At 37.5% G+C, this 25216-nt stretch overlaps 1 protein-coding gene across 1 annotated transcript; it reads left to right on the forward strand.

Annotated features, from left to right (window-relative positions):
* Positions 1-1508: 1508 nt before the first annotated feature.
* On the forward strand, positions 1509-24805 carry LOC145209444 (multidrug resistance-associated protein 1-like). Its single transcript, XM_080079729.1, has 33 exons — positions 1509-1566; positions 1939-2067; positions 2402-2539; positions 2725-2829; positions 2903-2964; positions 3041-3169; positions 3252-3318; positions 3467-3612; positions 3775-3952; positions 4341-4502; positions 4608-4766; positions 5456-5593; positions 5699-5845; positions 6107-6191; positions 6328-6394; positions 6469-6595; positions 6948-7181; positions 7630-7797; positions 8101-8281; positions 8825-8975; positions 10051-10192; positions 10365-10451; positions 11453-11582; positions 11928-12082; positions 13756-13911; positions 16612-16811; positions 18241-18370; positions 19099-19200; positions 19337-19483; positions 20919-21077; positions 22302-22468; positions 22611-22805; positions 23658-24805. Exons 2-33 carry the CDS (start codon positions 1942-1944, stop codon positions 23764-23766), a joined length of 4449 nt encoding a protein of 1482 aa, XP_079935855.1. The 5' UTR covers positions 1509-1566; positions 1939-1941; the 3' UTR covers positions 23767-24805.
* The last annotated feature ends 411 nt before the right edge of the window (positions 24806-25216 follow it).

Below are 25216 nucleotides of genomic sequence, written 5' to 3' on the forward strand. Positions count from 1 at the left end.
GTGGACTTTAATATCAACCTTTCAAATACAAATATTAGGAATGTATCTTGCTATAAGAAAATTTAGTGTTATGAACAAGCAATTAGTTCAAGACGTAGAATTTGACAGTATATCTAGCCTAAGTGATTTAGGTATAGCCTAAATGATTACGAAGCATGATTTAATATGAATTAATTTAGCAAGCGTTTTGTTGTTTGTTTTATTTTTATCCACGATTTATCCAAGTAGGCTTCAGTGTGCCGCAAGATGGCTAAGTAATTACGCTGACTGTTTACGAAAGGGGTGCTATGCAAGTGCAACAATTGTCATTGTGGGGCCAAACACAATTACCTTTATATGACATGAAATAACTTATAACAAGCTGATTTTACTTTGTTGTACCAAACATGCCTATATTGAGTTGACAAATAAAATTTTTATGTATTTCCAATCGCATCATCGTCATGTCGCAGAAAAATAACACCGGGCGCATTGATCTCGTTTTCCAGTATATTAGAAATGCAAGCGTCTCCGCGGGCCGCACAATGAGCCCTATATGTGGCCCGTGGGTCGCAGGTTTGCACGGTGAGTTTCCTGTCAAAATGCATTATTGTTGCAAGTTCGTTGGATATTGCAATTCGTTGTTTGTTGAAGTCGGTGGTTTTCAACCTTTTTTTATGCCACGATCCATTTTATCAACCAAATACTATGGCAATAATTGCTGGCTCAGCAAACTGCTGAGTAATTATTGCCATAGTTGTACGTAGGCCTATTCTTCGTTGCGCCGTCTTTTGGAAATTAGCAGGCCTGTCTGTGAGCTTATGTTAGTAGATTTTCCAAAGTGTTTTAGCTTGCTGGTCTGTTCGGTTTTAGCTTACTGGATCCGTTCAGAACCTGCAACCTTGGTAGGATTGACAGCACAAGACTGATGCTCTTAATATTCTGGGTGACGTTTTGCATGTTAATTCTGCTAAAATATCACAATGCGTAGTGTTAACTGCAACCTGTTTAAAACTACAAAGTCAACTTGCAAAGTGTTTCGTCAATGAGCAAATTGAGGTACCGTATTGCGTTTTATAACGCACGAATCATTGTGAAATTATATTGTTTTAAAACAGGGGATTTACCGTGATCATTTACATTTATCAAAACTTACGAATGTTACGAATACGATGGTTTAAACTTTAAATTGTAACTTGGAGCAGCGTTGATTTTACAAAACCTTAGCAAAATTTGACTCAATTAAACGCCGTTGTTACGCCTAAAGTAGTAAACGATCTCGTTTATTGACATTATGGTCAAAAGTGGGCTTTGGTAAAACTGAAGTGTGGACTGACTGTGGAGACATTTTTCTTTTTTGTTGACAATTAATATTTTATGCATACCACTAAACATAGAAGGCATTTGTTTCAGAATTCATCACTTTTGAACGGACCTTATCCTTCCTTCACAACATGCTTTCAAGAAACAGTGCTAATATGGGTTCCTTGTGCCTTTCTTTGGCTGTTAGCTCCATTTCATTTCTACAGCCTAAACCAATCGTCCAAATTACCTCTTCCTTGGTCCAAACTCCACATTGCAAAACTGGTACCATTTTGTAATATGCTTGTATTAAAAATGTGTAAAAAATAAATTTTAAATTATAATTGACTGAAACACTAGATTACAACTAATTCAATGACTCTTTGAAGATTTAATTTAAAAACATTATTCCAAGAATCCAAAATAAACTTGCTTTTCATGTAGGTCTTTTAAGCTACATGCAGGATGCCAATGCTGCCATTCTTGACACATTCTGTCATTGTCTAGTCTTTTATGCAAAGTTTAAGCAAACAAAATGTTTAACAGTAGATTGATTTAAATAGTAGTAATTGGGTGTTATTTGCCTGAGGTCCTAATACATGACAATGATGTTATGGCATAGGTATTGATACAGATACCAATATTCACTTTTTTCAGATTATGAATGTACTCATTCTAGTCAATGTCCTTGTGCAACTATTCTACAATGTGTATCAACTTGACCAGAATGGAGTACATGCAACTCCTGCAACATACGTATCACCTTCTCTTCTTGCTATTACTGTGGTAGGTTTAATAAGCATTATGGAGTACACATTCATTTAGTTTGGCATTGCCCAATGTATAAATGCAATAAAACTTTTGGTTCGGGCAGTTACCTTTCTGTCAAACAACGATACTACATACTAGGGATAAGCCGAGCCAGAACCCGTACTTGATACCGATCATCGCTGTTTTTTTACATCCATTAGATGGTGGAATAACGCATACTTCTGGGGCCTGTTGCTCGGTGCTCAACCAAACAGAACATTTGCAGTTTTGGCCCATCCCTAGTACACACCTGATTTTTTTTCAACAAATTTAAAAAACTGAACTCATAGGAAACACATTCAATTTACAGTGTCTTGCCTTTCCCATGCATATTCACTCACGCAAGCATGGTGAAGTCTCAAGTGGAATTTTATTTCTCTTTTGGTTACTGATGCTTATTTGTGCCGTCATACCATTTTCAGAAGGAATCCACAACATCCAAAACAATGTAAGCCAGTAAAGAGCCTTATTTAAAGTTTTTTTATCCTTATAAACTCGTAACTTTTCATTTTGTATCAACATTTTACACAATTTGCTTTTAGATCTGTGTGGTTGTGTGTTAAGTTTGTCGCACAAATTTTTAGTGATCAGATTTGAAACAAAATGTGTTTACTGTATGCATGTAATTTGCAGGAAAATACAGACATGTTTGGATTTGTCATGCACGCCATTTACCTTGCATTTCTGCTGGTGATGGTTCTTCTAAATGCATTTGCTGAATGGAAATACAGATCTGAAGTGGGTTATTGTTTTTTGAAAACTGTTGTTTGGTTATTAGCTTGTACTAAACTGGTAATTTTGTATTTATCAGAAATTGTGTCCAGAACTTTATAGCTCTCTTCCCAACAAGCTTTTCTTTTGGTGGTTTAATCCGTAAGTTTTGTGTAATATTTTGGGTGTTATGTTGTGTTGCTGTAGGAAAAAAGTTTTGGCAATTTTGTTTTTGCAGTATTATTGTCCTTGGCTATAAGAACCCTATTACAATGAATGATCTGTGGAACCTTAATCGTAGAGATGAGTCACATATGATGTCACCCAACTTCCATTCTTACTGGAATGATGAAGTAGACAAAAGCAGGTCAATTAATGCTTCATACTTTAGTCGAAATATAGGCTACAGAAAAAAACAACAACAAATAATCTTTACAATTGGTTTTTAGGCGCTCATTTGAAAACCAATTTAAAAATGTCTACATAAATGAAAAGTTAAATGCTGAAGAAGATTTGGTAAGTATATACTGTGTTTTTTTCCATTTTATGTTGTCAAAACGTACAAAAACTAAAATTATACATTTGTAAAATGCATCCGGTTCTTTAATTTCAATGAACTGTACCTGCAAAAATGCAGTTTTTGAACTTTTTTAATTGTTTTTAGAAAAGCAAATATGACTACAAAACTGCACCTTACTCTCCTTCACTGGTAAAAGCCTTGTGGAAAAAGTTCTGGAAAACCCTGCTGGTTTCAGCATTCTTTAAGCTCTGCAATGATCTTATCCAATTTATATCTCCTCAACTTTTATCGTAAGTAAAAGCTTGGTGGAGTTATTTGTACAAGCCTTTTTTTCATTTACATGTTTCAAATTTTCTATTCATTTTTTTTCCTTTTTTTAACATTTATTTGTGCATTTACTAACAGAAAAGTGCATAAAATGCTTTTAATTTGCCATACTATTTCTAAAACAGGCTGATGATTTCATTTACGGAAGATCTAGGTATTCCTATTTGGAGGGGATATTTCTATGCTGCTGCAATGTATGTAGTGGCAATTATACAGGCTATCATGCTTCAGCAGTACTTTCACAGATGCTATCTACTTGGAATGAGAATTCGCACAGTTGTAATTTCTATCATCTATGAAAAGGTTTAAAATGTTTTTATTGCATTGAACTATTTCTGAAATAGTCTCCTGTTTTATGGACAAATTTGCATATTACCATATGTGTAACTTTGGAAATAGAAACAGTGTATATGACTCCCTGTCTCTGTACATGACACATTTTTACTGTGACCTTTTCTCATAAACGCTTGTTTGGAAAATAAAAGGGATTTTTTAGACAGTTGGTTTTGCACTTGGTATTTAATTTGTTTGGTCATATAGGCCCCAGAATGTTTAAAATAGATAGAATTTAAATATTCATAGAATATAAATTGTTTTGTTTATAAAATATGAGATAAAATCTAAAATTAAAAAAATCTGAAATGGTCCATTGGTAAAAGCTACCCTTCTAATTAACTTCACTTGTCAACAGTCTCTGATAATTTCAAATGCCGCCCGACAACAGTCCACAGTTGGTGAGATTGTCAACCTCATGTCAACTGATGCACAACGATTTATGGACCTAATGACTTATATTCACATTTTGTGGTCAGGACCCTTGCAAATCATTATTGCTGTAGTTCTTTTGTGGCAGGTTTGTTCTTTCAATGTTTTTCTGCAATATTCTTTCTGCTATGTGAATTTTGTATTCTTAGATCATTTTTTCACATTTCATAAGCATACTTTACATTTCATGCAGATTTTAGGCATTGCAGTGTTGGCCGGTTTAGCGATTATGATTGTAATGATTCCCATAAATGGAGTGATCATCAAACACATGCGAAATATCTCAATGAAAAACATGAAAATCAAAGATCAAAGGATCAAATTGATGAATGAAATTCTCAATGGGATCAAGGTGGGAATTTGATTTCAAAAACCAAGGAATTTAACGACAACTGTTCTATTTTATGACTTATTTTACAGTAAAAAGATAACCACAAATTTTCATATGCAGTGTTAAGTTAATAGGGTTGTGTACAAAAACTGAGATTTAAGTAGAACCTAAGTCATTCTGTCAACTGTAAATTAATATCAATTTTTTTTAGTATGAAATGTACAGTTCTTTGTAATTTGATTGAAAATGACTTAAACTTAGTACAGTGGCAAGTTTATACATAATTAAGCGCATTGGAAATCAACACAAATATACCTCATTGTACTTACCCAATATGTATTTTTGTGTGTTATGTGTATTTTTAACAGTTGACTTGAACTATCCATTTGTCCTTGACACTTCTTTGAATGCAGAGATTTTAAAAGCAAAATTTCTTGTTACTGATTCCCTTATGTACTAAGTAATTTTTAGCCCCATATAATATTTTGCATTTGATAATAAAAAAGTCAAAAATTTGTTAAAACATCTGTGAAAATTGATTTAATCCTAGGTACGCTATTCACGATTTTGAATAATCTGAGCAAAAAAACAGAGCCAATATTTGTTTATAAAACATGACTACATTTCGACAAGTGCTGTTGTCATGATGATTGCTCTGATTTTACCCTGATCTTATACATGTTGTAACAAATGCTTTTGTGTTTTTTCAGGTTTTAAAGTTATATGCATGGGAAGCATCATTTGAGAAACAAGTCCTTGACCTTCGCAACAAAGAATTAAGATTGTCAAAAAAGATGGCATACCTTAAGGCTCTTTCATCGTTTCTTTGGAATTGCACTCCTTTTATTGTTAGTATCTCACTTAGGCAGTGTCGTATTTAAAATACCTTGGAGTAATTTCTTACTGTTGGCATAATAACCGAAGTTAAGGAACTGCCTCGTTTTCACATTTAGGTATCATTAACTTCTTTTGGAGTTTACCTGGCAATTGACCCAACTCATGTTCTTGATTCCGAGACGACTTTTGTGTCCCTTTCACTGTTTAACATCCTTCGGTTTCCACTTGTTATGATTCCAGCAATGATTACATCTGTCACACAAGTAAGTAAACTGCCACTCACACCACTTTACACCTAGCATACAAATCTATGTGCAAATGCGGTTTTACAAAAGTCGCATTACCAATTTGCCAACCTCTTTATTCAATTAACTGGTATGCAACTAAATGGATCCATCTGTAAATAAATAATTAGGTTTGTTTACTTAACCAACACTACTGTAGCTTTGTGTCCCATGGGCACTGAAACTAGGAAAGATTAAACCAAGATTGCGCAAAAAATAACAACCTATTTTCTTCTATAGGCCCAAGTTTCGGTAAAACGTTTGACGAAATTCCTGGTGAGCGCCGAAATCGACCCAGAAGCTGTTGACAGAAATCCAAAAACAGGTATGTAACACTTTTTTCAAGGCTTTTACAGGAAAAAAAACAGTAAAACATGTGCATATCGTCTTCTCTCTTATGAGAGGAGTGTTACTTTTATTTCAATATATGCGGCCAATTGTTTATTCACCAAGTATTGCAGATGAACAGATTGTGATTCGTGATGGAACCTTTGCATGGGATGACACAACTGATCCTACACTGAAAAAGTAAGTTGTAAATGCTATTTATTTTGTTTAGCTATTTTCCTTTAACTAATCTAAATGATAACTTGAATTTGCAGCGTGAACTTTAAAGTTAGTCCAGGAGAGCTGGTAGCTGTGGTAGGTCACGTGGGTTCCGGCAAATCGTCGCTGATATCCGCTCTGCTGGGCGAAATGGAAAAGAAGCATGGTCACGTCGGGGTCAAGGTTCGTGGTTTTCTTCTTTGAAGAACGTACACAAAGCCACGGTGTTCTGTTTGATAAGCAGTGCGTTTTTTAGTGACCATACTGTGCAACTACTTTATTCCTTTCACACAGTTTGAATATGGCGGGTTGGTAGTTTAAATGGCCTGATATATTTTAAAATATACTATTTTGGGCTATTTGACAGCTCACATTCAGCGGTCAATGCGTTTTTTACGAGATTAAACATTACAGCTTAATTAACACTTATGAAATCCGTTGCATCGATATGTCCCTAAAATATCTCTATTGTTAAACAAATTTGCAACCTGGTTTAAGGTTTGCAAAGGATAACATGCAAAATATCAACTTACAGGGTTCGATTGCATACGTTCCCCAGCAAGCATGGATTCAAAACGCAACGTTGCAAAACAACATACTTTTTGGGAAAAGTCTTGAGCAAGATGAGGTCATAACCACGTCATTTTCCTCCAGCAAGTGGCAGCCAAAGTCGCCTGCCCGTTTCTACAAGGAGGTCATCCGCGCTACAGCTCTGAAGAGCGATCTCGAGATTTTGCCTGCTGGAGATCAAACCGAGATTGGAGAAAAGGTGAGAGGTGTCCCTAATAACATGTTACATTTTATCTGTTAGGAATTTCAATGTTTTCCCTTTTCCTCAAAAGTGGCGTATGGTGCTGGAAAACAACCCTTACCACCTTTTATAAAGATATCTGTTCAGTTTGAAATATTTGTCTCAGCAACAATAGAATTCAAGATATGTCGGGATTTTTTTGTCATTATCCAACCGATGTCGTGTTTTATGCCAAGTTACATAAAATGTTACAATTGTCTCTTTGATCCAAACATGTTCGCGAACCCACATTGTGTAAGCACAACACTTGGTAGTCAATTCGAAAACTGTTAACCTTAAGCCCACAAACATGTTTTTTTGTTAACGTGTCCCATTCGTTTTGGCAACAATTTTAACAAGTAAGTTAACTTCTACATAAAATTAAAAGTCTGTTGCTCCAAAATTAACATTAAAACATTTGTTGTAGGGGATCAACTTAAGCGGAGGACAGAAGCAGCGTGTTTCATTGGCTCGAGCAGTTTTCTCTGATTCTGATGTTTATCTGCTGGATGATCCACTGTCTGCTGTTGACTCACATATTGGAAAACATATTTTTGAGAAGGTTGTCGGGAAAAAGGGACTGCTTAAGGACAAGGTAACTTAAGCTACAATGCTTGTTTTTGAAAACCTCGACAAGGCGGGGTTGGTTTAAACCGATTTAGTACATGGTAATACGTGATACCGAGCTTTTTTATTGGTACTTAGAAAGGTAAACCGAATATATTTGAAAAATATTTTTTATTTTTGAAGATGCCACCCTATAGTAGGACCTCAGATGTATAGGCTAGTTGCACTTTTTTGTTATGTTGTAAACACACATTCGCCATTTGTAAGATCTATTATTGTGCATAGGGAGTGCACCCTAATACAACTAAAATGTAATAACCAAATTTTGCAGACACGAATTTTGGTGACGCACGGTGTTCGCTACCTCCCTCACGTGGACAGAATTATCGTGCTCGAAAACGGAAAGATCACTGAAGAAGGGACATATGATGAGTTGATTGAGGAGGGGAAAGACTTTGCCAAATTCCTGCAAGAATTTGCAACCAAACAGGATGAGGAGGATGATGACGAATGTAAATAATATTTACTTGAATATTTGAAGAAAGGAATTTGCATAGTTTTAACTTTAAATGCTATTTTATGGCTCCATTTTTGTGCGATGTGTGAGTTTTTAGTTGACAAACACGTGGGCTTACTTTTCTATCACCACTTATGGATGAAAAACTGTTGAAGCGTGGTTAGCTGGTTGCACTAATCAAGTGTTGCTCGTGCAACTCTTTCAGTACGCCGGTGCGACGTCAACTAATCAACAAAATGCTTACAAATTAAAAACAAATATGTTTCGGTATACCTGAAGTATGCAGTTTATGATATTTGTTAATTTTGACAACGCTTTTTCAAAAGTCCTTTATTTATTACATGGTCGTTATGATGCCTGTTGCATTAGGTTTTAAGAGATACATAACCAAATTTCCCTTGTGCACAAACAAAACAATTAAGCATCATTTTTTTCCACCGCTTTCTCTATACTAGCATCTTAACAGCTTGATACTCGTCCATTAAACTTGTCATTTTATTGTTAAAATAACGTACACTTGACATGTATTTGTTTACAGATGAAGAATCCGTCGACGATGATGAAACTGATTTTGATTCGGTGCCCGACCACTGTGATGACGTAGACGACGAGATTAACCACAATATGTCACCGATTGATGATGTCATCAAACAGGAACATAGGGACAGCATACGCAAGCGACACTCCAGGTAGAACTAGAAGTTTCTCATAAGTGAAATGTCCAAGATAGTTTACATACAGGCACTTCAGTAGAAAGCAGTAGACACGGCGATAAACGTCTGCAAAAGTATTCCTTATACCAAAGCTCCGGGACAGTTTTGTTTTTAATCAGGTTATTGACCTTTTATATCAAGGGTTCTTAACCAGGGGTGCACGCACCCCCAAGGGGTGCGAGAACTGTTCCTAGGGGGTGCGGGATAAAAAATAAAGTACAATAGTTTTGTTATTTCTAAGGCAATTACAGAAGGGGGTGCGAAAATTGGTTGGTAATTTGAAAGGGGTGCAGCAAGGAAAAAGGTTAAGAACCACTGTTTTATATTGATATGTGACACTAAAATGAGACACAACACTTTGGTTCCATGCAGCTTGGCCATTGTGAATCCAGTGTCATTGTAGTTTATGTCAAGTTGTGGCATCCACAGGATGAAGTACGGCATTACTTTCAGCCTGTAAGTCCCAACAAACTGGAGTATCATAGACCGGTTACACTAACCCAGGGGTTCCCAACCTGTGGTACGCGAAGGTTTTTGAGGTAGTACGCGAGTAGCTTCCGTTTTTTTTTTCACAAAAATACTAGGTGCGCCCTGAAATGACTTTCGATGCGCTGTTAGCGACCAGTTGGTGGACAGTAAACTAAAACAAAATCTCATTAAATTTAGCTGTGGTGCTTTAGTGTTATTTTAGTAGGCCAATATTATTATTCTGAATAGAATATGATTCGATCAAATTGGTTGTTCTGCAAAAACTGGTACGCGTGGGCGTGGCAGTACAGAGCGTCCAAGTGGTACGAGATCGTAAAATGTTGTGAACCCCTGCACTAACCAGTACGGCCAATGTCTTGTCACAAGCTGCACTGATGAGACCTGGCGAGTAGAAACAGTGTGCACTGTCTGCAGCTAACTTATTTACTCTAAATTGTGGTAAACTAAGTTATTGGGCAAATGTAAATATCCAGAACGTCGAATCGAAAATTGTGACTTCATGAAGTTGGGGAAACTTTTTTCCTGCTTTGAATAAAGTAGAATAAGGGTTGTTATATTACAGAAGCAGCATTCGTATGAACGGGACACTTACAAAGAAGAAGAACGTCAAGTCTAATTCCAAGAAGTTAGATACCTTAAAAGTGGCTACTGTTGCCGGGAATGATGGGAAACTTACGGAAAAGGAAATGATACAAGAAGGATCGGTAAAAAATGTGTTATTCACTTGCAAACGTGTTTCAGCATGATGTAGCGATTTTTTCAGGTATAAAAGTCTACTTGTTTATCGTTTTTTTTGCATTCCACAATTTGAACTATTTTTTGCATGTAAATTTTTCAAACAAATAAACGGGAGACTTTAATACCAGTATTTTGTAGGTAAAGTTTTCGGTGTTCTTGATCTACATGAAAGCTGTGGGATATTTCATGTGTCTTGCTATTTTCTCGACAGAAGCTTTATATCAGGTAACGATGACTTTTTTATCCCTTTGCAGCAAAAAATGTCAACTAAACTTCCACATGTCTTTAAACCTCTCCAACATTTGGTATCAAAGTAAAAAATAAAAGTACTTGACGAATTTCATGTCATGTTTATTTCATTTTGACACCAAGTAAGAATCTTAAATTGATCGCGAATTCCTACTTATGACTTAATATTTCGGTACAGGGTTGTAAAGGTAGCATGGTTGATCAATTTAACGGCCCCAAGTAATTATTAACTCAGGAAACTCACTTCAGACAAAGAGTCGTTGGTTGAAGTAAACGTCATGTTTACAGACGCATAACCTTTAGTTTGTAAGATCTATTATTCTACCAAATGGTATATTTAGCGATGGAACTACTAGCATACAAACTCATATCAGACCAAGCTTGCTAAATTAAGATAGGTGGCGTGAGTACATGGGTATTAAATTAGCAGTTAGACCAGTTTTTCTCAACTTTTTTACTCTGCGACCCCCTTTAGCGGTTTTCTAAGAGAACGCGCCCCCCACCAGAATGTGTTCATACATTTACTAACAAACGTCGTACGGAAAACCCCTTAAAATCGTGGTTATGGTTATGGGTCATGTCACCATGCTGTTGTGACGCTTCTAAATCAAACTGCTGTTTCTGTTACTATGCTAATCAGAAGTCACGGGGAAAGTTTTGATGACAAAATCATCCCGAGTTGGGTTGCGTCTCACGATCCCTTCAAAAGTGCTTGGCGACCCCATTTGGTGTCGCGACCCCCAGGTTAAGAAACACTGGGTTAGACGGAGTCAGTAACTATGTTGTAACGTTAGGTACTAAGTTTGTTTGTAATATGGAATCTCAACCCAAGCCAGATAGCCCTATCTGTCAGTATTTTTACAGAATTTTCCTTTAAATTTTCCAAGCAGGCACCAATGCTCAATGCGACACCTATCGGTATTTAGCAAACTGTTTTTGGCGTAAGTTTAATGTTAGTTTATTTTCAAATTCAACAGGTGTCGGTGGTTCTTGCATCTTTGTGGCTCAGTGATTGGTCGGAAGATGCTGACTCCCTCCCCGTCAACGAGTCACGTGCCCAAACCGACTACAGATTGGGAATCTACGGAGCGTTAGGCGCCGCACAAGGTGGGCATGAAATGGTAATGAATACATTGTTTAGGTACTTGCAGAAATGCTGTACTAAACTTTTTAGCAAACAATGGACAAGTTGGTTTTTGCTGTTTGTTGTAGCGAGGTTTATTGAGTAATGTTTTTTACACGTTAATGGTGAAAAAAAAACTGTAGAAAGGCATTTTTCAGTTTGAATCGCAAACTTCTGTGGAAACTGCTTTTACTTTACTGAAAGTGAGAAAAGGTTATAATTATACCTTGTATTGGGACTTTACATATATTCTAGTGATGATTCTAGCTATTACAGGATTGAACTAACACATTTTTTAATGATGCAAATATTTTCACTCTGTTTGCCAGCAATTTTCATCTTCCTGGACGTCTTCATTTTGTTTGTGGGATGTTTACATGCGGCAAAGATCCTACACTTTAAAATGCTCTCCAACATCCTACGTGCTCCTATTAGATTTTTTGACACCACACCTATTGGAAGAATTGTCAATCGCTTCTCAAAAGTAAGTCAGTCACTTGGTGGTAGAAGAGAGCCAGTTTTGTGGTTGAACACGTGCTCAGGGGTTGTTAAACAAGGGGTTTTAGACTTGTTCTGCGGTGCGTTTGAAGATGTTCAAGCATAGGTGTAAGGAATTCGAAATTACTGTCCAAAAACAAAGCAGACCTAGAAAACCTATTTGCTTAAGGAGTACCGACATGAAAAAAACAATAATTATGGGTCCCCTATATTGATTTTACTCAAATTGTTTGTTTGTTTTTCCTTCTTTTTTTTTTCTTCTTTTTTTTTCTTCCCAAAGTTTGTCCGACTCGTTTTTCCATCAAATGTTTGATGGATTTGGCTGAAATTTACACAGATTGTAGATATAGTTATGTACATGTGCACCCCACTTTGTTTTTGTTGATAACCCCAGTATTTACCCCGCTAGCCCCCTAAAATGGGTATTTTTCTCCCAAAGTTTGTCCGAGTCGTTTTTCCATCAAATGTTTGATGGATTTGGCTGAAATATACACAGATGGTAGATATAGTTATGTAGATGTGCATCCCACTTTGTTTTTGTTGATAACCCCAGTATTTACCCCGCAAGCCCCCTAAAATGGGTGAGTTTTTAAACAGTGTCAGAATTGGCTGAAATTTGGATTTCTTGTATAGTATGCCATTTATTGGTGTCGATTGTTGTGTTCAACCCTGTAGTCCTAACATTTACCCCACAAGCCCCTAAATAAAGTGTAAAACGTATATGTATGTTACTGGGCACCACAAACGAAAGATTTCTGTGGCGCAATGGTGTTACAAGGGCAACCAGTTGTATGTTGCTCGTTGGTGGGTTGCTTGGTGGTCGTTTTTGCGCCATGGTAGCTAGGGGCTTGTTAACAGCCCTATGACGTCAGAAACATTAACGGTTGTTGCTCAAAACACCTCTAGTGGTCGAAATTTTAAACATTGGCGAATTGGGCTGAAATTTTGCAGTACTATTGATTGAGTCATTGTGGTTTTTGTATATGTTTTAGTTTGTGTGTCCAATCAGTTACCCTACTAGCCCCCTAAAATGGTTAGTTTTTTAAAACGTTAAATAGGACATACTTCAAACAATATCTGGGATGAATCTAATTTTATAGTTTGTATTCTACATAGTATTATTATTTAAGCCCAGTGCCGATCACTGTGTTTTACCTTACAACACCCGACTTTCTCATGGTAATCTCTTGAATTGCATTATTTTCAACTTTGCATGTGTGGGGACCCATGAGTTTTTGCCTGCAGAAACGACTAAGGTTATAAAAGACGGTGACTAATATGGGACCCAGTACAAAATAAGCATAGGAACTATATCAATGTTTTGAAAAAGGTTATAGTGTAAATGCAAGGGCAATATGTGCTAAGCCACCCTTCTAGTTACTGTTATAATTAGTCTAGTGATTTACTGATAGTGAATTAAACTAACACCCACGTAGTGTTTTTTCACTTCAATCAAGTCAAATATTTAACACTGTCAATGCAGTCTGGGTCATGTCGAATGGTCCAAGTATATAAATCATATAAATTTTAGTAAATCCATTACATTTTTTCAACGAAATTTTCTTTCTGTGATTGAACTCAATTCTCAAATCTAAACTTAGTTTCAGTTGAAATAAAGACGACTTTGGGGTCCAAAATAATATGTTACTTTTACCACAGGACGTATATACTGTGGACGAGATGCTTCCTATGTCTATTCGTAGTTGGAACGGTTGCATGTTTCAAGTGGTCGGCATTATTGTGGTGATCTTGTACTCAACCTGGCAGTTTGTTATCGTGATTGTACCGATATCCATCTTGTATTTCGTCGCACAGGTAAAATGTTTGAAAGCTTTTATCAATGTAACTGGTCTAGATTCTAAAATATTTTGATGAAATGACGTTTTTACGCCACAGTTATAAACAATGTAGTTGCATCTGGACATAAAAAATACTTTAGTACATATTAGGGATGTGCCAAAACTGCAAATGTTCTGTTTGATCGAGCACCGAGCATCTCACTTTAATGCTCGGTGCTCGGCCGAGCACGCTCGGTGCATTATGACGTCACAAAAATCCCCTTTCTACGTTTTAGCTCTACAAGGCCTCTTACGTCATCGGTGGTGTTTTATTAAGCTGTACATGCCCATAAAGTACGCGTTTTTCCACCATCTAGTGCATTTGAAAAATCATTCGTTTTTGTTCATAGACACCCTTTAAAACACTAGTTACATATTTTAGCAAGGCATGAATATGCAAATTTAACACTCGCGTCAGTTTGTACAACTGCTCGGCCGAGCACCGAGCATTAAAAGCATCGGTACCGAGTACTCGGGTTCTGGCTCGGCTCGGCCCATCCCTAGTACATATACATATGTCAAAATTAGTGACATTTATCCCAGGCCTCTTATAAACAGTTCTGCTTTAAAATTTTCAATCACGCGCCATAAAAGCAAATTCCCACACGCTGAACCTTCCAACACTCCTCTGGTAAGGGAAACTACGGTATGCCAACAACACCGTTTGTTCCCTGCGTGCCCATTGCCCATGCTATTCAATACAATACCAGGGGACAACCCAATGTGATCGATACACTGTCACGTTTAGGCGTAGGGGTGTTATCGGATTTCGATGGACTATGTTGGGGCTATAAACCCAGAATATCAGTGTTTTTGTCCTACCTTTGTGGGGATTTACCTCCGTGCTGTTTTTTCGCCTATGCAGTTTCCCCGCAGAAAATTTTACGTGGGAAAAGAGAATTTCCAAGTAGGCTTGTGATTTTTTGCACTCTTGTAAAACATTGGTCTGCAACCACTGGACCCAAAACCTATATAGTTCGTAACTGGGCCGTATACTGTTTTAGGTTAAATGCTTTGATATATTTCTATATTAAATAGCCTCTTTGCTGCCTATTACAATGTTTGCTTCAGATGTTTGTACGTGAAGTGTAACCAGAGAACCTACTGTCGCACTAACGCTTGAATGATTTTACTTCGTTGCAGCCTGGGCGAAATTTCTCAGAGCATTTTTTCAGCCTATAACAGCTGAGGTTCCGGTTTTTGTGTGGAATTTCCCCGGGGTATACCGAAATTTCAGTGCATGAGGCGGCAGGAAGGGTGGGTGTGGAGGGGAGATTGTCAGGTTTCGAAACTAAGGGTTGTTTATGAAGTCCCCACAACCCCCAATGAAGTTCCAAATTGTACACTGACGCAACAATTAGTTGTACATATAGACACATATGATAGAACCCGTGACAAAAAAAAAACGGACAAACGTTTTGATGTGCAAGTTTATCATTTGTATACACTTTTTTACATTGCTGTATTATCGAACCGCCTTGACCATATGAATCCCACACAGTAAATAGCAAAATATTTCTTCAACGTTTATATCGGTCAAAGGTTGAATTTCATACACTGATTCAGCGTCGATACGTGACGTTTTGTTGTCGGATTGTAAGCGATCCTACGAAACACTGACACTGGTACATTTGTTTCATTTTTATAAAGAAAGGCATTGTTACGTGAAAATATAAAACAAAGAACCGCGAAGCAGGATTTACATACAGTGCTGTTACCACATCAGCATGTGAAACTACACCTGAAATCATTGGGTTTAACTGAAGGTGTCATTGTCACATGCCAATGCGAAACTTCCCGACGCTTTGGAACTGTTTTTCTGTAACTTTAACCAGGGTGTATAAAGGTGTATAAAGAGCAAGGGGACGGCTATCGTCCACGAAGGATTTCAATTTGCCCACAGGTTAATTCAAAAGTTGCTTCTTGAATCGGTACGTTTTATCCCTTGCCAAACTGCATTATATGTTGGAAATATAACACTGCACATATCGTTTTAACTTCACGCAGCAGTGCAATAAGCCGTTCTGCTCTGAGAAAAGAGTTTTGGGGCGTAACTTACTGCTGGTTCAGCACGGATCGAAAGCCTTTGGCTCTCTTTGTTGAGCAGTGGTGTGAAACCACCTGTTTGCCGTGTACAATGCTAACACGGGTACCCTGATGCTATTTTTAGATGCAGAGGGTGGTTTTGGTGCGCGTTTTTGTTCTTGTTGCAATAATTCGGGTGCTTAACGTTAGGAAAGTCTCAGTACACCCGTTGAAAACAACTGCCTAACTGTATAGGTTAATGCTGTGAGAATAAATAGTTTGAAATTGCTTATGTCATGTTACACGAAACATTTTTTTTTTCTACCCCAGTGTTGTAACTGTAAGTCCAGGTCCTTTTTATAGCAAACTCTTTTCATGATGTTACATCACATGTCTTGCTATCACTGTGAATGGCCACCCCAATCATATTACTGACTTTAAAAAAACACGTTTGGATATGTAACAAAGCTGAAGCACACTTGAGAATTTTTAAATCAACTCATTAAATGCTATCTTTTTCCAGATGGCCTTTTTTGGCCAAGCCAGGCTTTACTGGAAATAGCTAAAAAAATACGTAATAATGTGTAACAGCGTGGACCAAATATATAACACTGTGCAAACTTATGTGACTTAAACATATAATCCCACGCAGAGGTTCTATGTGCGAACGTCGCGCCAGCTGAAGCGTCTGGAATCAGTCACCCGTTCTCCTATCTACTCCCACTTTGGCGAGACGCTGTCTGGTGTGACGACCGTTCGAGCCTACGCGCACCAGAAGCGGTTCATCCAAGAGTCTGAGCTACGTGTCGACACCAATCAAAAATGTTACTACCCAAACATTGTGTCCAACAGGTACAGATCACTACAAAGTATTATTTTTGTATATAAGCGTTACAACCTTGACGAATTGTCATGTCGTTTTAGGAATACCTGTTGGCTATACACTTTTTTGTTTTCAGTTTTGCAATAATTGAAATTATTCATTATGCAAACTTCGCCTAAACGTTGTGCACATACCAAACTTGAGTTCACATAGGGAAGGTGGCGTAATAGAACAAAACAATGGTTCAAAACCCCCCATTAGGCATATTTAGATTAGTCAATCTATTTTAGCCAGATAGGGACTTATTGCCACTCACTTATTATTTGGGTAGTGCGGCCCAATTAGCCACCTATATGATCTGGTTACTAACTGCAAAACTATTTTTGTTTTTGATCACCCGACCTTACCAACTGCGTTAAGCACAGCTAAAAAAATACCCACAAATACCGCCGTGTGTTTACTGCATGAAAAGCCATTGCGAAATATAATGAACTTTCAACTCCATGAAGTACATGCACATACCCTATAGGTCAGTGGTTCCTAACCTTTATGGACAAATTAGTCTAACAATTTAAAACATTCTCATTCCTCCCCAATTGACTAGTAGATACTAACCATACAAAGATCATTTCAAAATGAGTCTTTTATCAACTTCACAGGTTATATTAGAGCTAAAGTGTCTATTTACAAACCACATATACAAATTAAAGTAAATTTCTCCCCTTAAAGTTTTAAAAAGTTGGTAACCACTGCCCAGCAAGGTGTAGCCTACTATTTGAGGTTAGACGCAGTTTGCATGTAGGCATAGTAGTGGGCCTTGGAAAAATATTAATAGAAGCCTCTACCGGTAATAGAGTGGTGGTAAATTACAATACTTGTTGTCGGAAATAACTCCACTGTCCTTTGTCAGACCGCTTGTTTTGCATGTAACCTGTAGCACAGGAAAATTAATCTGCTTGTAGCCTGACTATTACCTCCGCCTCTGTTACGTTCAAACACAAAACGGCTCCGAAGTGTCAATCAATCTCCATTGAAAGGCTTTTTTACCTATAAATTGGGAGGTCACTTTGCACATAACATCGGTGAGAAATCAAGCCAGCGCTCTAACATTTAGATTTTATTACTACAATTCTATGACTTCACATCTAATTTTATTTTGATTGCAAAAATGTAGTGATTATATTTTTATAATATAGACATATATGTACATAGCAAATATATATATATATATAGCAAAAATAAAGTCATATATTATTATACACAAAGTGGTTTGTGGACAATCAAACTCTCAGATTTATTAATTTGAGTTAAGAGGGGGATAACTCGTACTTTACCTCATTGCCACAAAAATGATTAACCAAGCGTTGCGGAAAATAGGCAGACAATAAATTACTAAACTTAAGCAAATTCATTTGACACCCGTTTTAACAATATTTTAAACTATTGTTTTTTTGACAGGTGGCTCGCTATACGCCTGGACCTAATTGGCAATGCCATTGTGTTTTTTGCTGCACTCTTTGCTGTTCTTGGTCGCGGAGATGCTGTAACTGGAGCCTTGGCGGGATTATCCCTTTCCTATGCTCTGAATGTAAGTTGGCATACAATAGAGCAAACATGATACAGACGGTTGTCGTTAAATTTAAAACAAAGAGATCTTCCTATATGTAAACACCTTCCCCCATAGCAGCATGTTCTGGCTTTGTTCGACCTTTACAATTATGGTTAGCAGATTTCAGCCGAGCACCAACCATTAAATAGGGCAATGTTCGATACCGAGCACTCCCACATTGTCTCGGTCTGATATCACTAAGTTACACACCTACACGGATAAGTTGAGGCTCGTGGGTTAAATTCCCATCCACTGGCTGGAATTTTTCTAGCCTACGCCTTCCTGTATGTGAGGACTTCGAAGACTAACTTAGGCTAAGGATTGTATACGCCTTGGCCTGGCGTACAGTCATATAGTAGACTTCAAAAAGCGCATATCACCTGTGGTGGGATTTAATTTTTTTGTCATCCAGTTCTATCACAAAAGTCATATTTTTCAACCGGTTCTGTCACAAAAACTCCACTGACAGTAACCAGTAATGCTAACCGTTTCGCTGATCTCATAAAATTTCATGAGACGGTTTTATAGAACCGGTGCGAACCGGCTGAATCCCACCACTGCATATCACTAACCTAAAATTACAACGAAACTATGAAACATATACACACAACATGAATATGTACCAAGAACTTACAGATGTGTAAAGAAAATTATGTAGGAACAGAACGTGATTGCTAAAAGGTGACGCATTTGGTGTAATGTTGCAGATTACTTCAACTTTGAACTGGTGGGTGAGGCAAACAAGCGAAACCGAAATTAACGTGGTAGCTGTTGAAAGACAAAAGGAATTCGCCGACATTGAAAACGAGGTACAGAGTGGCAACTCTTTTTACACAAGCAAACCCGAACTTCTGGGTAGTTTTTATACCATTACATATTCGGTCCTCAACCCTTTTTTGCTCAAGGGGATCGTTCAGTTCAATAAATGGATATTATTATGTCAAGGCACCGTACGACATTGAAGATAGGAAACCGTCAACTTATTGGCCCGTCAAGGGTGAAGTGACATTTGACGAATACAGCACAAGATACCGGGAAGGACTCGATCTCGTCCTGAAGAACATATCCTGCAGAATTTCACCAGGCGAGAAGGTATGAATGTGACATAACAAAGGTCGAAACTGGAGGGATTCTTTTAAAGGAAGTTTAAACTTAGCATATGAGTAGTGGTCATTATATAGGTTGTTTGCGTCACAATGAACTTGAAATAAAGCTACCTATTTATATTCCCCGGCTTGAAAAATAGTAACGCTTTAAGGCACAATATTGGCACTTTATTGTTTGTGTCATAAATAAAGACACAGTAGCAAACAGTTCATGCACATTTAAAAGTATGCACATTTTAGGGCGCAATTTAAATAGTAACTTAAATTTCCTTCGAGGCAGGTTTTGTCACGCAAATTGGCGCACACTTTTACGTAAAATTAGTTGATTTTTATGCTCAATTAATCAAGTAACAGTGGTTTAGCTTAAGCAGCAAAAACTGTTGTAAGCAACTGTAACAAGCACAATATAATTTCAAATGTACTTTTTTCGACAACGCCATGTCAACAGAAACAACCATACGTTTAAACTCTTACCTTGGAATGCGAAACGCTTTGTACAGTTAATAAACATATTTTGAAACCTTCGTGTTTCTTCGTATTGTTGCCTGCGCTGATGAATGTGTGCGGACGTGTCCAATATCCCGAGGGCGACAAAATTCCCATCGATTGATCTCAGCAAACCATAGAACAAATATACGAACAACCAATACGAAAATAATTTCGAAGTCTTTGCCACATGGGAAGCGTGGATACCCGTTCATATGACGTCAAAGAAATGACAAAAAAACAATTAGGCCTAATACAACAGCTAACGGTTTGAGGAACTGGTGGATCAGCTTGAGTAGAATGTCTTGAGGCGACGCGTATGACGACCTGTTTCGAATCTATGCGACCGCGCATTGTCCCTAATAGAAAGTAATGTGTATATAATGCGGAAATTAAAGAAGCGAGCGAAATGAAACTCAACACCGATCTTATACGGCATGTGCGTCAGCCCTTCAATGTAAGTGACCGCATAAATACAATTCGGGTCATTTCCTGGTTTGAGGGTTGACCAAAGTATGACGTCCGTGACGTATTTTTTGGGTTTCGAACAAAAAATAGTTTAAAGGTTTGCGGAAAATTTGGTGGAAATCGTGTTACGTGCGAAGGTATTAGGTCAGGACAAAATGTTTGTTTTTATTGCGAGGGCATAAAAAATATAAAAATAGAAATTAATTTTAGGCCCACTCAAGACTTACAGGCTGTTACGGAATTTTTGGCCGGCTCGATATGGCGTTAAAACAAAACATGTTTTTTTGTTGTCTGGCAATAAAGCGTCTCTCAAGCTCAAATGTAACGCTGTGATCAACATTTAACATGAAAGCAGTACAAACAACTTTGCTTACGAAGATATCACGTGTTGTCCAAGCTGGCATTTACGGCTTATCTATATGTACGGTTTCAAATTTGACCTTGAAACCAGAATTCGTTTTCAACAGATTGGAATTGTGGGTAGAACTGGAGCTGGCAAATCCTCCCTGACTCTTGCTCTGTTCCGCTTAATTGAACCTGCGAGTGGGGCGATTCTTATCGATGGTGTTGACATATCGAAGATCGGTCTCCACGACCTCAGGTCAAAGGTCACCATAATTCCACAGGTATTTTTTCGCTTCATAGAGCTTATAAAGCTAAATCTTGAAATATCTTGCCCCAATTTTTAATAGAGTAAAGTGTATATTCTCGTTTTCCGGTATTTTATAGAACACATGCTGTTTTAGTCATTTTGACCCCTTTAACTTATTCATTGAACTTTTGTATAAATTAGCATTCGAATTGGTACATTTAAATTTTAGGTGATCTGTGTTATTTTGATTGAGTCACAACTCATAGCGAAACCACTATTGTCGCAAAGTAGAGTTAGTTTTTTGTCTTGCTGTATTCCATATTTCAGTATAGTCTCAGCTTACAGGTTTTGACATATAAGTAGCCTCACAGGTAATTAACAACCTTTGAGTTTTCCCTGCAAGTAAAAAGTATAGCAGTAAAAAGCTCACTCACAAGTACAGTTTGAAATAACACACCCAGGGTATAGTTTTATGACAATGTATTAAAGATCACTTGCAGCTTTTGAAAAACTTCCAAAGTGTTAAAGTGCTGACAAAAAAGCTTGAATAGGTTTTTATTTCCTCATGACTTTTTAACGGAAGAACGGGAATGATGAACTTTCCACTTGGATTACCGAAACCTATAATCACTAGCATATTTATATAAATCTTGGAATCAATGAACAGTGAGATGTGTAAATAATGATTTATTGAAACAATCATTGTTTACAGTAAAATAGCACACCATTCTCGACTCTTAATCGTTAAGCGTGTGTTTTCAGAACCAGGTGAATGATCGTTTTAATAAATTATCGCAGGCAACTAACTGAATACTGAAGTGTTAATTAAATATGGAAATAATAAGGTTTCGGTCAATCATATCAATAGCAGAAAGTTTTCAATCACGATCAATTGAACTTATTGTACCTTTGCGTTCACATGGCCTTTCGTTGCTACCATACAGAAAGGGAAGTTTCACAAGTTTCTTTTTACAGCTGTTTTCTTTTCACCCATAGTAGTAAATGTTTTATTATTTGTGTTCTTTGGCATTGACCAAAAGTTCACCAAACATACGCTTGCTGTACTTCGGTAACTATTCAAAATGGATTCAAATCCTTCGACGATAAAGAAGTGCACTAACTATGGAGTGCTAAATTTTGAAATGTAACTTAATTTTGAAATCAATATCCGGACATTTTTTGCAGAAGTCATATTGCTGTTAACCTGCTTTTACTGTGTTGTGTTGTGTAACAGTGTTTCGTTACATGTGTTTTTCAGGATCCTGTGTTGTTCTCCGGTACTCTTCGCATGAACCTTGACCCGTTTGACTTTTACGCCGATGATGAGATGTGGCAAAGCTTGGAACACGCACATTTGAAAGAGTTTGTTGAAAGTTTACCAGAAAAACTCATGCACATTTGTTCAGAGGGCGGTGAAAACCTAAGGTAAGACAAGAAAAGCGTACCCATTAATGTGTTTAATCAGAGACTAAAACAGAACTAACATACATTCTTAAACCCTTTGCAGGGGCGGTTGTGATCGTACAGTCACAAATCAAAAATTGATCTTTTGCATTTTGTTTCACAGTGTCGGGCAGCGACAACTTATTTGCTTGGCCAGAGCTCTTCTACGCAAATCCAAGATCCTGGTTTTGGATGAAGCGACAGCTGCAGTGGACATGAAGACCGACGACCTCATCCAAGACACGATCAGGGACCAGTTTAAAGAATGTACAGTTATAACCATTGCCCATCGCCTCAACACTATAATGGATTACAGCAGGTAAGACTACATTTCAGCAACAACGCATGAATAAAGCTGCGTTTCTCATCGATGGTAATTGGACACACTATAGTCTCTACACTACGGCTACAATACAGGAAATGCCTTGGCAGTGTCGTTGAATGTAAACGGAGGACAAATTTTGGCATGTGTTATTTTCCATCATGTACGAGTTTGTTGGCGCATAGGTTTTGGCTAGATGTTTCTTTGCATTGTGATACTGCTAGGCTGGTTAACTTCATAAACGGCGACGAGATTTTAGCTGTGACGTTGCCAAAGATATTGTTCAGCCATTTGTTTGTGTGTAAGTGTTATCCAAACGGTTTAACACCATAATATGTGCGGCATTTAACATACACGTGTTTATACATGGTTTTTGACTGCCCACAGCCAAACATTTTTCATTGTCGGCTGAATAAAAATTTAAAAAAGTTAAACTAACTACAAGTAACTTAATTTGAACTCATCCGCATATTAGTTCAAGGACAGTCATCAAAATTACACCTGATAAGTGTCGTGATGCACTAACAAGTCAAGACTGAACTTAAATACATGGTACTGCAATGATGAAAAGGCGTTTTTTCATTGATAAATAAACGTTGTCATTATTCCATTTTGACGTGGTCTTTTAACAGAAACTGCACTGATAAGTTGAAATGTGAAAAAGCCTGAACATTGGCGCATTAAGATTAATTTTTGAATTAAGGAGAACATAGGACCTGGCCAACTTAAACCATATAGGAATATTTTGGCACAAAACATCCTTTATTGCTGTTCATGGCGTTTTCTCTTTGTTTTAGTTACGTTTTCCAAAATTAATCCTAAAAAATGTGTACTTGCTATTTGTTGCAGAATTATCGTGTTGGACGCCGGTGAAATTGCTGAATTCGATTCACCTGGTGCGCTCCTGGCTAAACAAAGTGTGTTTTATGGAATGGCCAAGGATGCCGGTCTTGTCTAGTAATCAATTTGCTCGTTAATTCCCAAAACATGAAACATGTTTTAAGAATCAAAATCAGTCGATGTAGAAACTTATATATGGTGTGAAACGGCAGTTCCCTATTCAAATAGAATGTCGTACTTAGCGTAAATTTGTTTAAAACATGCTTTTTGTATTTAAGTTTGTTCTAATTCTGTTTTTGTACATTGCGTTCTAAACTCATTTTTCGCCAAGGCCTACGACTGGCAATGCGAATGCAAACAATTAATTATATTTCAGCAAGACTTCCACTGTATATGTCATCTCTAAATCATGTCTCGTTACTGAGGTAATCCACTTGTACCTTACCCATAATTCCGCAGTTCGATATTTTTGAATAAAATACAGCAAATTAAACTATTCGCAAGTCTATATACAATGCACAAAGTTTCGGAAAACCCCTTGAGGTTTGGTTTTTACTTAACTAATTCAAGACTGCTCCATTGGTGGGATTTCTTGATGCAAACTCATGCAGGGTCTATGTTTGAAAATCAACGTTTAGAACTAAGCTACCATTAGATGGAGGTATAAAGCTGCTCCTTTGAAACCATAATTTGGTGTAGTGGATCGCGTGTCGGGAAAGCTCCAATTACAGGCAGTGTACAATAACGCCATCCTAACGAAAACAATATTTCTTTTGTGTGGTTTCGTGTGCGGCTTGTTGTATGGTAGCTATGCCTATTGCCTACACTGTGTGGGCAACCATTGTTACAGATATAGCGTTCCCAAAACAATGGTGAAGCCGCCACAGCCGAGGTCCAATGACAATGTACATATGGATAGCACAGTGCAACTGGAATTTAGGCCTACGGTTTGCCCTTTGTGTCGACAAAAAGCCCCACAGGATTGTGCAAAGAAGCACAAATTTCAGGTTGGTATTCAAATAAAGATACAAATTGTGTTTAAACCTTGCCCTACTGCGATCCTATTCTTTTCTGCAACGTCATGCTATTTTTTGTGTGGAACCTTTTGAACACTGGGTAAACTTTTGGGAAGTAAACGAATTTTTTGTTGTTCTGTATTGGCACTTTCAAAGTTTTATTGTAGGCTGGTGTTGCGTGTTATCCTATCAACTTTATCAATGACTACCAGTAGCCTATCCAGTGCAGACCATAGGCTAGTTGATTGTGAATCGCTTCTCGTTGCGTAAAGTCCCACAGTTTGTCACGAACACGCCATGCGAAAGTTAATCAGTTTCCAGCTTATACCAGTCACAAGTTTTAAACAGAACAGTCCTTAAACTCTTGCATGTGAAGTGTTTGACTCACTTACCCGTGGGTGTCGAGGAGTCAAAACACAGGTGGTGGGGTAAGGCTACAACAATTGTCGACGCTGTGTCATCATATTGTTCCTTCTGCTGTTGAACTCGGAATTTTGCGTGAAAATTTTTTGTCGCCACATTAAACGAGCCGTCTTAGAAAAAGGGCTTAAA

The sequence above is a fragment of the Phallusia mammillata genome, chromosome 1 (assembly GCF_965637545.1).
Source record: "Phallusia mammillata chromosome 1, kaPhaMamm4.hap1.1, whole genome shotgun sequence".
Classification (NCBI taxonomy): domain Eukaryota; kingdom Metazoa; phylum Chordata; class Ascidiacea; order Phlebobranchia; family Ascidiidae; genus Phallusia; species Phallusia mammillata.

Coding starts and splice junctions, on each gene's coding strand:
- LOC145209444 (XM_080079729.1), top strand. CDS start 1,942: ATGAATGTACTCATTCTAGTCAATGTCCTTGTGCAACTATTCTACAAT. Junction 3,319..3,466: donor TAAATGCTGAAGAAGATTTG/GTAAGTATATAC, acceptor AATTGTTTTTAG/AAAAGCAAATATGACTACAA. Junction 4,503..4,607: donor CTGTAGTTCTTTTGTGGCAG/GTTTGTTCTTTC, acceptor CATTTCATGCAG/ATTTTAGGCATTGCAGTGTT.